This window comes from Electrona antarctica, assembly GCF_951216825.1.
Source record: "Electrona antarctica genome assembly, chromosome: 11".
Taxonomy (NCBI): domain Eukaryota; kingdom Metazoa; phylum Chordata; class Actinopteri; order Myctophiformes; family Myctophidae; genus Electrona; species Electrona antarctica.
Window position 1 is genome coordinate 28,386,812 of NC_136792.1, and position 18,457 is coordinate 28,405,268.

Consider the following 18,457-nt stretch of genomic DNA (forward strand, 5'->3'; position numbering starts at 1 on the left):
TATTACTGCACTGTGAAATGCTTAGTGTTCATTTAACTGTGAGGGTGAACCAAATGGACATTCTCAGGGTTAAATTAATACTGTGATTTTAGTGTGTCAATTTCTCTGGCATGTTAGTCAAATAAACATCAAACATCAAGGACAGGGGGCTGGCATTCTGGCGGGCCGGCAGACATGACATCACCACCTTAAGAACATTGCATCTATACAAAATACCATAGCCTAATAACAATGTCTGCTTAAACTGCTATCTGTAATGTTTGCTTCAGCCTTGATTCATATATTTCATTATGGGTATTCTGTTTTACCTCATCATATAATTGAATTAGAAAGAATAAATTGTTCTCAGGGGCGACATTAGGCAGGTTTAAAATAGCTCACTCTTTACAAATAGATAAAAAAGGATGTGCCTTCAGTTCCTGAGAGGAATGGAACGGAAGGACTCATTGAGATAAAAGAATAACTCCTGGGCTCTGTTCTCCCCTGCTTTTCAACACGTCACACTGTGACGTGTTGAAAGAACAATTTGAAAAAACAATCAGATTTGAAAAAACAATCAATCAGTGCCAAAAGGTACCAAAGGTATTTTTAAAACGGTGTCAGAACCGAAAACTTTCAAAACAAAAACAGTGATGTAACTAACTGCATGTTGATGTTTTCATAACTGCAATCTGAACAAAGCCTTAGATATATGCCCACAAGTAACACACACCCACACACTGACATTACAAAAGCTCTTTTTTGATTAACAGCAAATCAAAAGCAACAGATAGTCAAATGGATGGCCAGGCCGCTACAGTACACTACACACCCTGGTACCTGTCGTCACATGCGAAAAAGACACTGCAGACAATTACGCAACAGTCGTGCCCAACAGACCGCTAATCACAGACCGCTGCATCTTAATGAAGCAATCATTATGGTTCTGGCTCTAGCAGATGGCCAACGGAAAAAGAAAGCCATCACAGCCAATCTATCTACCACTTGGTTCTACAGCTGTTTCACAAGCGTGACGCCCAAGTCAGTTGGGCCGACCATCTCAGGGTCTCACAGGCTGATGGGACATAGGGTTTCATATGGAAGGGATAATTACTCTGTCCATCTCTGTTAGTCACTCCTCATTTAGAGAAATCTTTTGGGGGACATTGCATTGAAATACTTTCATTCCCTTACCTAACTTTAAAGGACCATTCAGTGATTTGAGTGATTTGGAAACCCCCCGGTCCGCCCCGGTAACAACATGTGCACATGCATGTACTACAGTGGGGGGACACACGATAGGCCAACAGCATGCACACCAAGCCCCGCCCCCGCTTGATCATGATTGGCGGAAGGCCCCTCTCTATCCTGATTGGATGAAGGCTGGGCCACCTAGCCAAAAACGAAACCTAAGGTTTTTTGACCCCCAGGGGTTAACTGGGGACAGGGAGGAACTCCTTATTATGGTCACCACACTCTATAGTAGGGAGGATTATCACAACAAAACAAAAAATTAAGTGAAATCACTGAATATACCTTTAACCAATCTACCCGCTTTAATTACAATATTTGCATTTCAGTTCATAATCATATTAGTTAACATAACATATAAATGTATTTTAAATAAAATAAAAAGAGATTACTTTTCCGGACTCCAATTAAAAAAATAGGTGAAAATAATTCAGGATTCCAGTTAAAAAAAATCACACCCGTGTGAACTGAGTGGTGTAAGGTCTGTCTGACGTAATGAAATCATGTCTGACCTAATGAAATCACACCCGGGTGTGATTTCATTACCTGGCTTTTTTGTGCAGAAAAAATGAGCATGGTTGCCATGTTCACCCTGTTCACCCGGGTGTGATTTCATTACGTCATTACAACAGGGTGAACATAGCAACCATGCTCATTTTTTCTGCACAAAAAAGCCAGTTGTAGGAGTGGTTTACACCACTCAAAAATAGCAAAAAAGCAGATCTACAAGCTCAAAATGCATCACACTGTGACACGTTTTGAGCTTGTAGATCAGCTATTTTTGACTGTATGCATTGTGGCCCTCTGGAGTGAGTTTGAAATATAGTGGCCCTCTCCATCATCAAAGTTGCCCACCCCTGCCCTATCCAATGTTGTTTTGTAGCCTACTGCTGATGGCAATAATAGCACAGTAAAGATGATAATAATCTAATATGATGTGTGTAGTTCTTTATAGAACTAGCCTCTTCATTTTGATCTCAAAGTGCACCAGATTGAAGCATTCATCACAAATTAAAAAATAAAATCTGGAGCCCAGGGGGGCAAGCACCCCCGGACCCCCCTGGCGGGGCAGCGCTATCATTCTAGTCTTGCATAGGACCACCTGAGTCATAGAACTGACACTGCCTGCTTGATTTAACAACGCAATATGATTTTTTTTTGCCCCCCTCTAAAATCTCAATTGACCACTCAGTCATTGCATCCTGCAGCTGGCCCCGGTTGTTAGCCTGTTTGAAACAAACCTGAGGAAGGTCTCACGACCGAAACGTTGCTCAATAAAATAAAATAAAGTAACCCATTTTTCACCCCAGTGTCAATTATCAAATGTGATCCTGGGCTCTACACACCCTCCGCCAACCTGGGGAGAGCAACAGACTTGAACTCATGCTTCTTTCATGCATGAGTGTCCAAGTCGCTCCTTTACACCTGACAGGGGGGAGTTTCCCTGGTTGGACGTAGCGCATGGAAGGAACAGTTCCTTTCCCCTCCATCAGGCACCCCGGCTGGCCAGGGGCGCAGTTTCGAGACCAGGATTACTGCATGTTTTTTGTGAGGGTACCTACCCTAGGGGACACGGGGAGAACATGCAAACTCTACACAGAAAGGCACTTTCGCCAACCCCAATCTTTTATTTATTCGCACAATAAAAAAAACAGTACAAAAATGCAACATCAATAAAAGAGAAACATATGTGCAGGTTCTCACCAAATAATAAGTAGACAAAGTAATCAAACATAGGTATGGAAAATAACAAACACACCAACACATACACTTGTGTGTGTGTGTGTGTGTGCGCGCACGCGTGCGTGTCTGAGCATGCCTAAGTGTACATGCATGTCCGTCTGTGTCTGAGTATGCACAATAAAGCTACATTAAGTTAGAATCAAGTGGAGAGTCAAATAGAGACTAGTCTCAACTCAAGTGGAGAGTCAAGTGGAGAGTCAAGTCAAGTGGAGAGTCAAGTGGAGACTAATCTCAAGTGGAGAGTCAAGTGGAGACTAATCTCAAGTGGAGAGTCAAGTCAAGTGGAGAGTCAAGTGGAGACTAATCTCAAGTGGAGAGTCAAGTGGAGACTAATATCAAGTGGAGAGTCAAGTCAAGTGGAGAGTCAAGTGGAGACTAATCTCAAGTGGAGAGTCAAGTGGAGACTAATATCAAGTGGAGAGTCAAGTGGAGACTAATATCAAGTGGAGAGTCAAGTGGAGACTAATATCAAGTGGAGAGTCAAGTGGAGACTAATATCAAGTGGAGAGTCAAGTCAAGTGGAGAGTCAAGTGGAGACTAATATCAAGTGGAGAGTCAAGTGGAGAGTTGTGCTGAGTGACACAGTCGTGAAGCCTTAAACATACACTTACAGGGTGAAACTAACTTGCTCGGTTACAACAATTATTATTTTATGGATGAAACTCACTTCCTCATTGGTTACAATATGGATAATCTTATTGGGTGAAATTTATTTCATCCTTGGTTACAATATGGATAATCTTATTGGGTGAAATTTACTTCATCCTTGGTTACAATATGGATAATCTTATTGGGTGAAATCTACTTCATCCTTGGTTACAATATGGATAATCTTATTGGGTGAAACTTACTTCATCCTTGGTTACAATATGGATAATCAGGGCCAGGATCAGTTCCAGGTCAATGTTGTCATCATTGTCCAACATCTCAAGGACCTCAATGGTGTTGTCCGAGTACCTGCCAATCACAACAGACCAGTCATTTCCTCACTTTAAGTGAAAATTACCATTTTGTCAAAACATGCATAATTTCAAATGTTCCAAATAACCACATTCAAGACTCTACTGGTGGGTCATGTGCATTTTAAAGCATGTTAATTTTAATGATCAATCAATCTAATGTGTTCCATCTTGGCTCACTGGAACTAATGTAGTATACCTCAATTGTTGGTATCACCAATTGGTATTTATTATGTAATATTAAAGTATTTTGCCAATTATCCCTTCGCTAAGTCCCTCCCCAACCCGTCCTTGTCCAACAGGCACGTTAGCAGCGAGGAGACAGGGCAAGCTGTCCTTCTCCGCCATAGAGATGCATGTTAAATGATGGGATTTCTCCATCATCATCATTATATCATCGTATCATATCATCATACTATAATTAACTCAATGTCTGTCTGAAACACTGTCGTAGCTCCTCACTGCCTGCACCAATCGCTCCCACTTTTCACACAGGCATTGACCATAATATTATGGAGGTCTTAACGAAGCCCTTTTTTCACTTTAACAAATTATTTAATAATTAATCATGAATTTATTAGTGCATTAAAATTACCCACCACCGACAGGAGTTTTCATGTTGCACGGTAAGACTACGGTCATTAGTAATTTATTACCATCACCTGGGTGGGTCAGTTGTGTAACTTTCTAGACGTTAAGCCGTGTATATGTTCAACAACACAGCCATGCAAAATAACATTGACAGCTATGAGATAACAGTTGCTAAACTATTTGGATTGGCATTGGACAATCGCTTTTTGGGACCCACTTGCAATTGCGACCGGCCCACCAGTGGCCTGGCGCCACAGGTTGAGAACCAGTGATCTGTGGCATTGATCTGCCACCTTCGTAACACACCGTTTCCACCCACCTGTCCCTTAACGTGCGTACAAAGCCGGGCCAGCTCTCCTTATATTCTGCCTCTTTCTCCTCCTTCTCCTGGCGGGTCTGGCGCCCCTGCATGAACTTCTTCTTCCATGAGGGCCGTCTGTCCTGCCCCTGGGGACGGTACCTGGGAGACAGAGGGAGGGCACATGCTAAACGAGTAAAGCCTGGCCCAAATATCAGTCTGGCCATTCTGTGTGTAGATCAGTATTGGCATTTATTCAGCCCGAATTTAACCACTTGCTGTCCCTATTTTTGCATAAAAAGATTAGATTAGATTAGATGGATTAAATTGATTTTTAGAATTTTTATGAATAGGGCTTAAGTGGTTAAATAAAGTGAATGTGTTTATTTGACCGTCGTTTATAGGTGGGAATTGGGTTTGTTTGTCATGTGAAGTTATGTGTTGATTATTAGCAAAATATTTGTTTTTCTTTTATAAACATTGCCTGTTGTATCCATTCCTGTGACTATAATAAAAGACCTTGGAAAGAACGAAAATTGTGCACAAAATATCGGACAAAACATCGGTGATCTAGGACTCTCCTAAATCGGGATCGGACCAAAAACTCTGGCGTCAGTCAAGCTCAAAACGTGAGGTGATAAGAGGCCTGCAGAGTGATACCTAGTCATCTCCAGCACATCCTCCAAGAGGTACTCCTTCACTGGGAAAGTCAACCCTGGGATGTGGATCATTGGACAGTGGCCTGGGAGGGAGAAGAATTAGTGTTAAATGCATATTTCACATATTTCACTGTATAGAGTAGGACAAGAGTGTGACATTGTACGTACCAAAGTACTTGGAGAACTTCTCAGCATTGAGCGTGGCACTCATGAGGATGACCTTGAGGTCCTGTCGGATTGCGAGCAGGTCTTTCACGATGGTCATGAGAATGTCGGACTGGAGGTTCCTCTCATGTATCTCATCCAGGACAAGGTGGCTGATAGTGGACAACAATCTGACATGAGGGAGGAGGGGTTAGTGTCCAAATATACTCTACATGTAGTGGAAGCAAGCCTTAGCATCGCCCTCCAGCCAATTTAATCCCCTGGCTTTAAACCCCTTTATTTCCCAGCAAAGTCATTAGACCTTATTTGTTTGACAATGCAGCTGGTGCTGCAGCCCCACTTCCTGCCACCAGATCACCGGAGCGTACCGGCGAGATTTCTAAATGAATACATTCACAAATGAAACAAAAGCTATTATTTGTTTCTATTCAAGGTTGTCGTGCAGGGAGAATGGTACATGACCAAGAACAACCATTTCAGGGGGAGCTTTTGTTTAGCAACACAGGTTGGCATAGGAAAGTAAGGAAACCCTTACAAAACAGTGGTCTATTGAGGATTTCTACAATGACGGCAGAACAAAACACAAGAGAAAACATTTGTCCCTAGGTTTTCTTAATATAAAATGAATGTAGCGTGCATGCGTGCATCTGACATAGCACACACCTGTGCACTGGAGCAGAATTTCAAAGTGGAGACAAACTTGATGTCCTTAATTTGATTTCTGTAGATTCATAAGGTAAGGGTAAGATTCTTTATGGTCAGGGTAAGGCACATGGGGTCGCCAAAGAAATTCCCTCAAAGTTTGAGAACCCCTGGATTATAGAATGCAAGTAAATGCAATGTACTGAAAAGCAAGCAAAACCAACTTGTGTGTTCACACCTTCCTGTGACTATAGGGACCTTATACAATGGCTCCCTCAGTGACAGCAGAGTGAACCCCAAATAAGTGAAGCGAGAATAACAGTTGGAGAGGAAAAGTGAAACATAAATTGCATATTGTTGAGCAGAAACATCGTTATCTCCATATTTCAACTTTTTAGTAGTAGTAAAATACAAAATATACAAGCTCACAACACTAGTCAAAAAGTCCTATAGGATTTTCAAAAGTTCCAATAGAATTCTATAGGATTCTATTGGCGTGGAACAAACTTCCACTGTACCTTCGACAGGCAGCCTCTGTAAACATACATACTGTAAAGCGCAGCTCAAGACCTACTTCTACACTCTTGCTTTTAATTGATCTTTAAATTCCTTGTTATTATTCAATCATGTCCATCCTGTATTGCATTACTGCTATTATTTTAATGTTTTATGCCTTGCTTTTCTTTTTTTTCTCCATTGCTCTGTAAAGCACATTGAGCTGAATTTCATGTCATGAAAGGTAAGAACGGCAAGATCATGGGTTCAAACCGGGCACCGGCAAAACTCAGCGTATGAGTAGCACGCGGGCACTTGGGTGCTGTGTGTGTCACACCCGTCTGAGCTGAGTGGTGCTGTTGGGGTGTCGGACTATTGGTTGTCGGACTATTGGAATAGTGGGACTGTTGGTTGTGGGACTATTGGTTGTCGGAATATTGGAATAGTGGGACTGTTGGTTGTGGGACTATTGGTTGTCGGACTATTGGTTGTGGGACTATTGGTTGTCGGACTATTGGTTGTGGGCCTATTGGTTGTCGGACTATTGGTCGTGGGACTATTGGTCGTGGGACTATTGGTTGTGGGACTATTGGTTGTCGGACTATTGGAATAGTGGGACTGTTGGTTGTCGGACTATTGGTTGTCGGACTATTGGTTGTCGGACTATTGGAATAGTGGGACTACTTCCTCTCATCATGCACCTGTGCATGTGCTACACCGTAGTCTGTACTGCACTGTGCTCTGTGCTGGTGTTACACTAAAAACTCAGCTTCCCATCATGCACCTGTGCACAGTGTGAAGCTTAACAGTGCCACCTGTTGGGACTCTAAACAGACAGACAGACAGACAAAGGGACACACATTGCTGTTCCTTGGAGTGGCTGCACCACTCAAAAATCCAATAGGATAGGTTCCAAATTCTAATTGTTTTAATAGGATTTTTCTATCAGAATCCTATAGGATTTTTTCACATGGGAATGTGTGAGCTAAGAGCTAGATCAATATAAGTATTAACAAGAGCTTGTGACAAAATAACTACATTGGATCTATTGGAACACACGTTCTTATAACTTCTTTCCCTACTTTCTGAAAAGTAACATTATTGTAACTGAGATTTCCTGTATTCGCAGGGAACCGTCAGTGAGCTGTCAGTGGGTTGTATAAGAGGCTCCGTTTGAGGAGGTCTTAGTTTAGAGGATCTGTATCTTGCCTTAGGCGTTGGGGGGAGGGAGTTGAGAATTTAGTTAGTAACTTGAGCCCAGTATTTTAGCTAGGTACCTCCTTATGATTCCAAATACTTACTCGCAATATAGGATACTTACTGTATGAGATATTTACCTGTATTATTATTATATTCTTAATCATCTCTAATGCTTCTGTGTGCCATACTTTATAGGGTGACGTCGTGGCCTAACGTCACGCCATCGACCATTTCCGTGACAACAGTTTTAATGTTTCCACCCGACAGCCGATATGCTGGTGGGGTAAGAAAGATGGACATAGCAAATCATGATGAAGAGGAGGAGGAAGAGGAGACTACTCACCGATCCGAGCGTAGCCACTGAAGAATAATGCCTGTAGTGCAGTACAGCACTGACCCTTGTTTCCGTGGTAACCGGCTGAGAAAGAGAGAGAGAAATAGACATAATTATGTCTGGCTGAAGTTGAGCTGTTGATTCAGCTCATTTAAACAATATAAAATACATCTATTCAGCTCATTTAAAAAATATAAAATACATCTACGTCTCAACAATAAATCAGATGGGTGCTTTATCCAAAAATATCTAGTCAAATTGGAATCATTTAACTTTGCACATCAAGTAGCTCTCAGACTGTTTACCGGTTTGTAGCTGAACTAACACAGTTAGTTCTTCTACCTGACATTCTCTCCTCGATTATGGCCATCTTTTTCATTACTCTGTATACTGTTTTTTCTCTTTTTATTAGCCTTGCCAGGCTTGTGGCCATTTTAACTAGTCAAAAATGTTTTTCAAAATAGTAAAAACAAAGGAAAGTTTAGCATGGACGAAAATAGGGCCCACAGTCTTGAGGTTGAAGTCTGTTTGTGCACAGATACAACTTGAAAAAGATGGAGAGGTCCCACAGCTCACAATGTCAAATGCAGGACCATACCGTGTGCCCGGGCCCACTAGTGCATTGACGTAAGACCACCAGCTTTCAGCTCAGATTCATTGAGTCAGTGGGTGAGGAATGAGGCAGCAGCAGAACTGATTTGGTCGTTTCCTTTTTGTTTGTTGGTTGAATACATTTTTTGAATACTTTTTCCCTATTGAATGAATTATTACTTGACAAAGATATAACCCATTACAACAACCAGTTTATAGCCCAATATCCAGTAGCCAAAGGGACATCAGCATTAGTATAGAATGTTCTGTTCTCAACCTCAAGAACTTGTTGATTAAATCAAGAATTTGATAAGTTTACATTCTTATTACTACTAGTCAACTAAGAGCTTCTGTATTTGAGGCTAGTCCTAGACCAGAGAGTTGGAAGAATGTACATTTTCTTTCATAGACACAAAATAACGATGGCTTTCAGGAAAAGATGGTGGAAACTCTTACCTCTGCAGGCGGATCTGATAACCACAAGAGTTTCCATTGCCGACTGTTTCTGCCCTTTCTGCTGCTACACGCTCCGCTACCTAAAAGGCGGTGCACGTGCGCGCAAGCACGCACACGCACACACACACACACACACACACACACACACACACACACACACACACACACACACACACACACACACACACACACACACACACACACACACACACACACACACACACACACACACACACACACACACACACACACACACACACACACACACACACACACACAAAATATTGTTACATTTGTATACTCGCCGACTCCGACTTAAATTGACACTCAGGGATTTGACCGTGTACAAACAGGGACAGGGGACGTACAGAGATGGCGCTTATCCGTCGGGGCTGAGTGCAGACCACCCTGCAGAGGGAGCCCATCCCCCGGTTGATGTAGTCATCAAGGATGAACTGGGTGACCTGCGTGGTCTTCCCACAGCCTGTCTCCCCACTCACCACCAGGACCTGGTTAGCGTTGATCAGTTCTACCAGTTCCTACCCAGGAATGGAATGGTGTGAGGAACAATGGAAGGGCATACAAGTGAAGGAACGTAGGTAGGGAGGAAAATCGAAAATATGTTAGATCGGGTTAGATAGGGTTCATTAATTGAGAAAAATACTCAAACTGTATAGAGATGTTATTGACAATGCTGCTGTTTTATAAGTTCCTGATGAGAATAAATAATAAAGTAGTATCCCAACCCCAATCTCACCTCTCTCTTGCTGTAGGATGGCAGTCTTTCCCTGAATTTCTGTAAACAAATTTACATTTTTGTGATATGAAAATAACGGAAATAGTTTATTTGGCCAAAGTTGATGCTTAATTATTGTTAGTCTTACCAGCATCTCCCGGTACTTGGGCTCTCCCGTCTTGCTGTTTAGATCTTTCTTTAAATAGTCGTCCTGTGTATAGTTTCTGACCACTTCCTGAAACAGGTAGTCCATATCCTTCTCTCGGACTTCCTCTTTCTTCTCTTCTTCTCCATCATCCCACATGTCTGGGGGTTCGTCTTTGACTGCCGTCAAGTAACTGAAAGAAAAGAGTGGAAGACGACCTTTGTCACACTCAGCCCGGAACGATCAGCACCATCGCTGTACCCTATGTCCCCCGTCTGTGCCTCCGTTTTGTACATGATCAAATCTTGAGTGTTAATTTGGTTACATTTGAACAATCTCTGAGTTACAAATGGATCCACTAATACTTAACAGTGCAATGTTACTAATGTAGAATGCCTTAGCCTTAGTGATGTATTTAAAAACTTTGGAGAACATAAATAATGGCATGTCCGCTACACTATATCTATAGGCCACAACAGTATGTAACTAATCATGGCACAGAAAGTTTGTAAATTTGTGTTTGGTAGATGATTTCTCTATTTCAGCAATATTTCTTGGCAATAATATGCTATTGGAAAGCCTGTTTATTTACCTTTTAAATGGTGACCCATTTGTACTGTAAGGAACATGCATTTGTGGGATGAGCAGTGCAGCTGGGTATGAGGGTTGCGCCCATGAAATATCCTACTACCGGTGCCCCGAGTTACCCATGTTACCTGGGGGACTCTGTGTCTCCCCATATAAAGACCTCCAGGCCATTAAAGGGCCATTCCACTAATCTTATCAGAGGGAAAGGCCTTCATTATAGAAAAATAAAACTGGCACATCCAGCTGAAGGTGGAGGACCAACAGTGGAATAAGATAAAGAACAATAGTTTCTGAAGAAGACAACCCTTCATTTTCCCATACACCTGCTGGCCTGAGTCCCTCTGTTTTTAATGGATATTTTTCCCCAGAGAGGGGAGAGGGAAAGAGCCTAGTACATCCTGTAATCTGTGTCTGTGGCGATAGTAAAGGCTTGCTCCCTAGGTGCATTTCTTCTTTTAATCAAAGTATTTTGTAAAACAGTCCCGCAGTCCCGCCCCCTACCAGGGCCCAGGAAATAATTCCCAATACATTTTTCCCATAGACATTTCAAAAAGTATTTATTTAAAGACCTTTTAAGCGCAGTACAAAGCCAACTCGAGTTGATGACGACAAATGACAATAAACACAATATTTTGGACCAAACAAATAATTACAAAGAAGAAAAAGAAGAAAAAAAGTGCCGTTTTCTTCTTCTTTCTAATTATTTGCTCGGCCCGAAAAATTGTGTTTGTTGTCATGATTTGTCACAACTCGAGTTGGCTTTGTACGAGGCTTAAAAGGTCTTTAAATAAATACTTTTTGAAATGTCTATGAGAAAAATGTATTGGGAATCATTTCTTGGGCCCTGGTAGGGGGCGGGACTGTGACGCTATCACTATGACAGTATTAGAGATGCTCATCTGCAGGAATTGCAATGTGTGTCCATGTGTGATTCACCTGTAGCTAAACAATCCAGATAGATAGATAATAGAGCGTCGCAGTCCCGCCCCCTACCAGGGTCCAGGAAATGATTCCCTGTTCATTTTCCTATTTATTTAAAGACCTTTCGTACAAAGCCACCTCAAGTTGTGAAAAATCATGACAACAAACGCAATTTTTCGGGGCGAACAAATAATTAGAAAGAAGAAAACGTCAGGTTACAACACCTTTTTTGTTGTTTTTCTTCTTTGTAATTATTTGTTTGGTCCAAAATATTGTGTTTGTTGTCATGATTTGTCACAACTCGAGTTGGCTTTGTAAGGTCTTTACAAAGCTTATAAGGTATTTAAATAAATACTTTTTGAAATGTCTATGGGAAAAACGCAATGGGAATTATTTCCTGGGACTGGCGTCGTCATGAAAGGGGGCGGGACTGCGACGCTCTATACGACTGTGCTGGACATGATAAATGTAATCATAATAAACAATAATTTAAACAATAATAACTCATTATAATAGCAATGCGGTGTTGCAGTGGCTTCATAAAATGATGCCGCCATCATCAATCCAGATTGTATGTGATCAGTGAGTGACATGCCACTATGGTGACTACTTTAGTACGTTACCCTTGTGCCTCTGTTTCCTCCTTTATCTTCTGTTCATCGTCTTCAGGTGACTCACCATCAAAGTAACTGCACACATAAGCCACGGACATGTTAATGAGAGTAGAATGAAACTATAAATCGTGTAATAATAAATGCTGAGCTATTTTCAGCTTCACCAAAAAGGTAAATGCTTGTCTTTGTTCAATCAAATAAAAAGAGATTTTGTCTATTCACAGCTTTGTCCATATACCGTACATACACATATACCATTCTCCCATTAACGGATTTATTTCTGCAAAACATAATTGCACAGTTAAGAAGTGGATCTATAAGGACTATTTTAGTCTAGACTTGCCAAATCAATTAATGCTTTATAATGCATTAAATGCTAACTTTGTAACTTTTACAAGTTAGCATTCCAGGGACTCAAATTTCACTCATAAACTTTAAACAGATCACTTCACATTACAAATCTGTATCTCTATACTCCCATCCAACCAGTTCAGACAGGTCAATTTAGTTTTTAAATTTGTATTGATTACTTTGTGTGACTTGTGTGACTGTCGACTTTTACAGCAGACATGTTTAAACAGAGGTCAATTTCAGTTCTGACGAGATGAATAATATACAATTTGACGCTTCCAGATCATCTCTCTCTCATTGGCTATTGCAACTTTCATTCACAATACAGGATTTCAAGCCATAAATATGTATATTTACAATTCCAAATTGGGTAGAGCTGATGACATTAAGATTACCGGTATGTCTATAGTCTATACTAGAATCATTTGGGCAAATAATCAGTTGAAATCAGCCTCGAATCCAACCGGGAACACCCCAGCAATCGTCAGGAGGGGCGAATCGTCCCCAAAATAAGCCAGGTTATCCTAGTGTGGGGGCCGGCATATTGTTTTGATTTATTTATGTTAGGGTATTTTGGAATAAGCCTGAAATGACAAAGTGTCAGAACATGCCCTCACCAATGACCAGTTTTTTGAGGAGTTGCACGGCAGTTGGCAGACGTAGAAGGTCTGTCATCTCTGCGGTGGGTGTGTGGGGCAGGGGAGTCATTCTGGACAGCGTTGAGCAGATTGGTGATGTGCTGTTCTCTGGCCTCATCCATCTGAACCACGGCACGCTGGAGGGATATTATGGAGTTAGGTATTTGGTGGCAATCTGCACAAGACATTTAACAAACACTAGCAGTGTTTGTTAAATGTTTGCTAAATTGTCCCTAAATGGTACAACCTACATCTGCTTATATCTTTCAGTGGATTAGGCCTTAAAACCTTGGTCACCCCTAATCGCTGCGTTAGGGTCTGTTCATGTACAGTATGGTTAAATCAATCTGGGAAGTGGGAACCCATTTGATAACAAAAATAAAATAAAATAAATTCACCTTGCGTCACCAGGCTTTATTGTTTTTGCCTCTGGGGTACCAGAGATATTCAAAACAATAGATGCCTCATTGGTCGCAGCAGTTCATTGGAGCGACGTGTCTCCATTGAAGGCAGGAAGGGTTAATGCCCAAGTGACGTCACTCATGCGACTCTTCCATGTCTCGCTGCCACTCAAGTGACTTCTGGCCAATTAACCTCGCCTCACCTCGAAGAAAAGCCTGGTCTCTGTTTCAAAAGTCTGTATGATCCGGTCGGGAGCGGATGATATCGTTACGTCATGTCGTAGTATTGTTTTGTAGTCGACAGGCAGGAACAATCAAACAGAACGTCCTTTTCCCTCAAACCGGAAGAATAACAATAAAAGCTCTCGTAGCCTGCAGCTTTTATTGAGAAAAATCGGTTTGAGGGAAAAAGGACGTTCCGTTTGATTGTTCCTGCCCGTCGATTACAAAACAATACTACAACATGACGTAACGATATCATCCGCTCCCGACCAGATCATATACCCGAAATGAAATGTTGCCCAGGCTACTGGCCAATCACAAGGTGTCTTTTCCGGGACTTCTGTTACGCACGCTCATGCTTCCACTGTGCTTCGCAAGGAATCTTGGGAACATTGTGCCTTCAATTTTGACACGAGCCCCAGAGCTGGAAGAGGAGTCTACATTTTTATGGGGACTACCAGAGAGTAAATCTAGTAAGAGAATGGCGACACTAGCGTTGACTCCCATTGTAACAATGGAAATATGGAACAGGGAAGTGCTCATTCTATCTCAATGGGATAGTTCCAATGTTTGGCCCATAGCACCCCGCTTTGCGGCGAGATCAAAGCGTGTCGCCACTCTCTTACTAGATTACTCTGGGGGTCACTACCTCCTTTGCTGTGTAGAAACAGGAACTCGGTTTGGCTCCTCCCTTTTCTTAGTTCACTTCCTCCCAGGTGTTTTTATTCACAACATTCCCTCACTGTATACGTTTCTTTTCCCTTTTTACCTCCTTTATGATGAATTCCTGTTCTGTCTATAGAAGTGTCTATTTGTACGTCTCTAAATGTTTTGATGATTTGAACATGGTGGACCCTATTGGAAACAAGTGTAATGCTTAATTGGGTCGTCCACTCACAGTTAACAGCCTTTGTATTGAGTTTGTGCTTGAAATGTACTGTAATTCTGCAAACTGTTAATAAATTCTTCAATCAATCAATCAATCAAAAGAGAGCATCCTAAAAAGCTGTACATACCGATCTACGATCAGCCTGCTTCCTCCTGACGGCTCCATATCTTGCGTACCACATACCAATCTCACGTCCCTTCAGGTGTGGTGGAGGACGGTCAGTCTTGTCCTGGTCATCACGAGAGGCAGAGTCGGAACTTCTGGCGTGTCCCCTTCCACCGCCCCCCTTGTCACATCTTTCTCTGCTTCCATCCCGGCCGTAGCCTCGACCTCCTCCTCCTCCTCCTCTTCTGCCTCTTCTCCCACCCCCACCGTATCCATAACTCATAGCGCCCTCGAAACCTAACGGCGACACAAGGACATGTTAAACACCATAAATTGATTCTATCAACGGTTACCACCAGTTAATTTACAGAATGGGACACTGTCCCGTTTCGTACCAACGGTTAGCAACAATCGCTCTTGAATCACTCTTCGTAACGTTATCATGTAACGAGCTTGGCTCAAATGCGCACCGAGAAGGCGATCATATAAAGAACAAGAGAATTTCGCATGAACAGAACCATAAATAGCAACAATTATGTGTCACAGAATCAGATGCTACTGCTACTGTTTTCTAGCTGTCCGAGTGCCCGGTATGTCGCACAACCACAGACACTTGTTGTTTACTGTCGCAGGGAAATGACGTGGTCGCATCCAACCAACGAGAGATCACATGATTGGTTAGCCCGTCTGTCTGTCTGTCTGTCTGTCGGACTGCGTGCGTGCGTGCGTGCGTGCGTGCGCGTGCGCGTGTGCGTGTGTGTGTGTGTGTGTGTGTGTGTGTGTGTGTGTGTGTGTGTGTGTGTCAAAAACAAGAAAAATGACTCAGTCATATTATACCAGCTGAAGCAAGCTTTGTTTGCCCTTGATCCAATCAATTTGTTTATCTGCAGCTATTACAAAACCAAACTTGTTGGATTTTATGGAAACTAAAGTTCAGGCCGCTTCGCGGCCCTCACCTCTAGTATCACGCGTTGCAAATGGGTGCGTGTGTAGTAATGACAGTGAAAAAGTGCCCTGCATGCTGCACATGTGATCGACCGGAGCCAATTGAAAGCGTAAATCTGTGCCCCGTCCTGCCGTGCCGTGGAGACAGGGGTGTGGGTTGTTTTGGTGAAAATTAAGTAAAGGAAGAGATTGCAAGCACATCAAAGTTGTTAAATGGAGTCACGAAATGTACCTTTCATGGTGAGCCGTGAAAGGTAACATACAGCTCGTGCAATGGCAAAGGCAAGCGAGTGACGTAGGACGAGCAGTATAGTCGGGGTCGTTGGTGTGCACAGACGCATGCTGTTTCACTTGTGGATCTGAACCTGATGTGGGCGTGGTATTACAACTAGTATGTGGCCGTGGAATTATGCCAAATGTATAATAGGATATGTGGCCACTGGTTAGGTTGTTTCTGTTAACCTGATTGCTTGTGCTTGCTCTTAGCACAAGGTCTGGCAACCCTGGCCAAAGTATGTTGTGTCATGGCCCGGGACTACCTTTTATGCAAAGCCTCGGTTTCGATGGCCGCTGACCTTAATCCGGTCGTTTTAACAGACCTCTCACCAACCTTAATCCGGCCGCCTGTAAAACAAGCGCCCCCTCAGTGACCATCGACTACCAGGCTCTGCGTAAAAGGTCATCCCGTCGTGTCATAGACCTGATTGGTTGTTTATGTGTATTCTGGCAACCCTGTTGCAACATGACAAGAAAGATATAGGTTAGCGGCTGGCAGACAGGGATTTTGTAATAAGGAGGAGGTGATGAAAATAACGCAGTAACAACAACAACTAACAGTAACAACACAATGGCAAATAGGGTAGGTGGCAGTAATAGTATTTCATCAATAGTTTCTCTTCATTGTGTCCTGTCATGTGTCAGTTTAAACTTTAAACCCAGTGAAATGTACTGGGCTCCTTTATTGAAACCAAGTATCTCATTAAATTATCAGGTGTGGTTTGGGATTTACTGTACAATAATAAAACCAATCACCGTGCCAGATTGTAACCAAGCCATTCGAAGCCCTATTATCCCCAGTGCAATCTTGTCTCTCTTGCCTCTGTGCCCATGGAAGAGCAGCGTTGCTTGGAATGGAATTATATTTGATACACAGTACAGAGAACTTTAAAATACCCTACAATATCAACATCAATGTCCTTTGTGTGTCCCGCAGAGTTTGTATGTCTCTCTGGAAGAGGCACCCGTTCCGTAAAATACTAATCGTCCTTTATTTGAGCATTAAATGATGCGTCCCGTATTGAATCAATACGGAACGCGGTTTGTTCCGTATTTCAGGAGGTCACGGGAGATGAATATAAAGCAAATTGCAAAGCATGGACATGTCTGATAGCAAACAGCATGCTTCAGGGATCAACAGTACGATCACAGAAGACCCAACAACAAAAGTGTCACAGTTCTTGACTGAAACTGCCCCTGAGATCGATTCGGTATACTATATCTGTGTTTTTAGAAGATGTCAATCAGTAGTATTTCTATTTTCCTGCCCAATAACCAATGCCAATGGCTGCTGATGTGGGCATGTAGCCAAGCTATTTCAGTAGACTATTATGGTTGATTGTTTATTAAGTTTGACTGCCAGGATTAATTCATCTATTTATCGTGCATTGCCAAGGTTTTTCCCCTTTCAACCCTTATTTTGAAGAGTCAAATATCCGTAAGTAAAGTAATTCTACGCTTTCTACGCTTCTGGCGGGCTCCGTGTTAAGTCTAATAAATCAATTGAATTAAATATTGCGCCCATTTAAAGAACAACTCAGATTCAGAATCAAAACACTTATGTTGTTATAAACAGAATAGGATACAAAAGTTCATAATGGATTAACAGTTATTAAATACAGTGAAGTAGGCCTACCCCTTCCTTACTGACCACAGTGACCACCAAGTGACCCCAGAGGCTTATATGGTATGTGAAATCATCCATCCATCTTCAACCACTTATCCGTAGTCGGGTCACGGGGGCAACAGCTCCACGAGAGAGCCCCAGACTTCCATTTCCAGAGCAAGGAAGCTTTGAGAAGGAAGAGAAGGGGTCACGTGACTGGGCTGCGCCATGACACTTTCATGGACACTTTCATGGGAGCCAAACTACCAAGGTTAATTAAATAAGGTTAGGAAGCGAAGACCGGTGGACTCCATGTTGTTCCCTGGAAGGAAAGAAACATGCACAATTGAGACCAAGGAAGCTGAATGCGGAAGTGTTGGCTGCATATAGTAGGAGGTGGAGGAGGTGGAGGTGGAGGAGGTACAGCATTGTGTAAATAGAGCTATGTCATATTGCGTCATTATATACATGCATTTGTTAAACAAATAGCAGCAATCTTTTGCAGTCACTTCGGGGTTTTAAGGTAGCAGCTCTGTTTACATGTGCAGTAGGCCTAGGTCTAGCGGTCTCTCTCTGCATTGATTATTTGGATGTCCTCAGGGTAGTATAGTCCCAGAGATGGTTACCTTTGCACTTGGGAACATTGAGATGACTTTC

The 18,457-nt window shown here is 42.3% G+C and overlaps 1 protein-coding gene across 1 annotated transcript in view; it reads right to left on the reverse strand.

The window, feature by feature from the left end:
• Positions 1-15,586, reverse strand: part of LOC306932820 (ATP-dependent DNA/RNA helicase DHX36-like) — a 39,980-nt gene extending 24,394 nt beyond the window's left edge. Inside the window, exons 1-13 of the mRNA XM_079514758.1 lie at positions 15,369-15,586; positions 14,996-15,270; positions 13,336-13,493; positions 12,377-12,442; positions 10,248-10,437; positions 10,121-10,159; positions 9,732-9,902; positions 9,364-9,443; positions 8,326-8,400; positions 5,649-5,815; positions 5,482-5,563; positions 4,843-4,983; positions 3,825-3,930 (exon numbers count right to left, since the gene is read on the reverse strand). Of these exons, the coding sequence (XP_079370884.1) occupies positions 3,825-3,930; positions 4,843-4,983; positions 5,482-5,563; positions 5,649-5,815; positions 8,326-8,400; positions 9,364-9,443; positions 9,732-9,902; positions 10,121-10,159; positions 10,248-10,437; positions 12,377-12,442; positions 13,336-13,493; positions 14,996-15,270; positions 15,369-15,417 (1,599 nt within the window). The 5' untranslated portion in view covers positions 15,418-15,586. The remainder of the gene's footprint in view (positions 1-3,824; positions 3,931-4,842; positions 4,984-5,481; positions 5,564-5,648; positions 5,816-8,325; positions 8,401-9,363; positions 9,444-9,731; positions 9,903-10,120; positions 10,160-10,247; positions 10,438-12,376; positions 12,443-13,335; positions 13,494-14,995; positions 15,271-15,368) is intronic.
• Between the last annotated feature and the right edge of the window lie 2,871 nt (positions 15,587-18,457).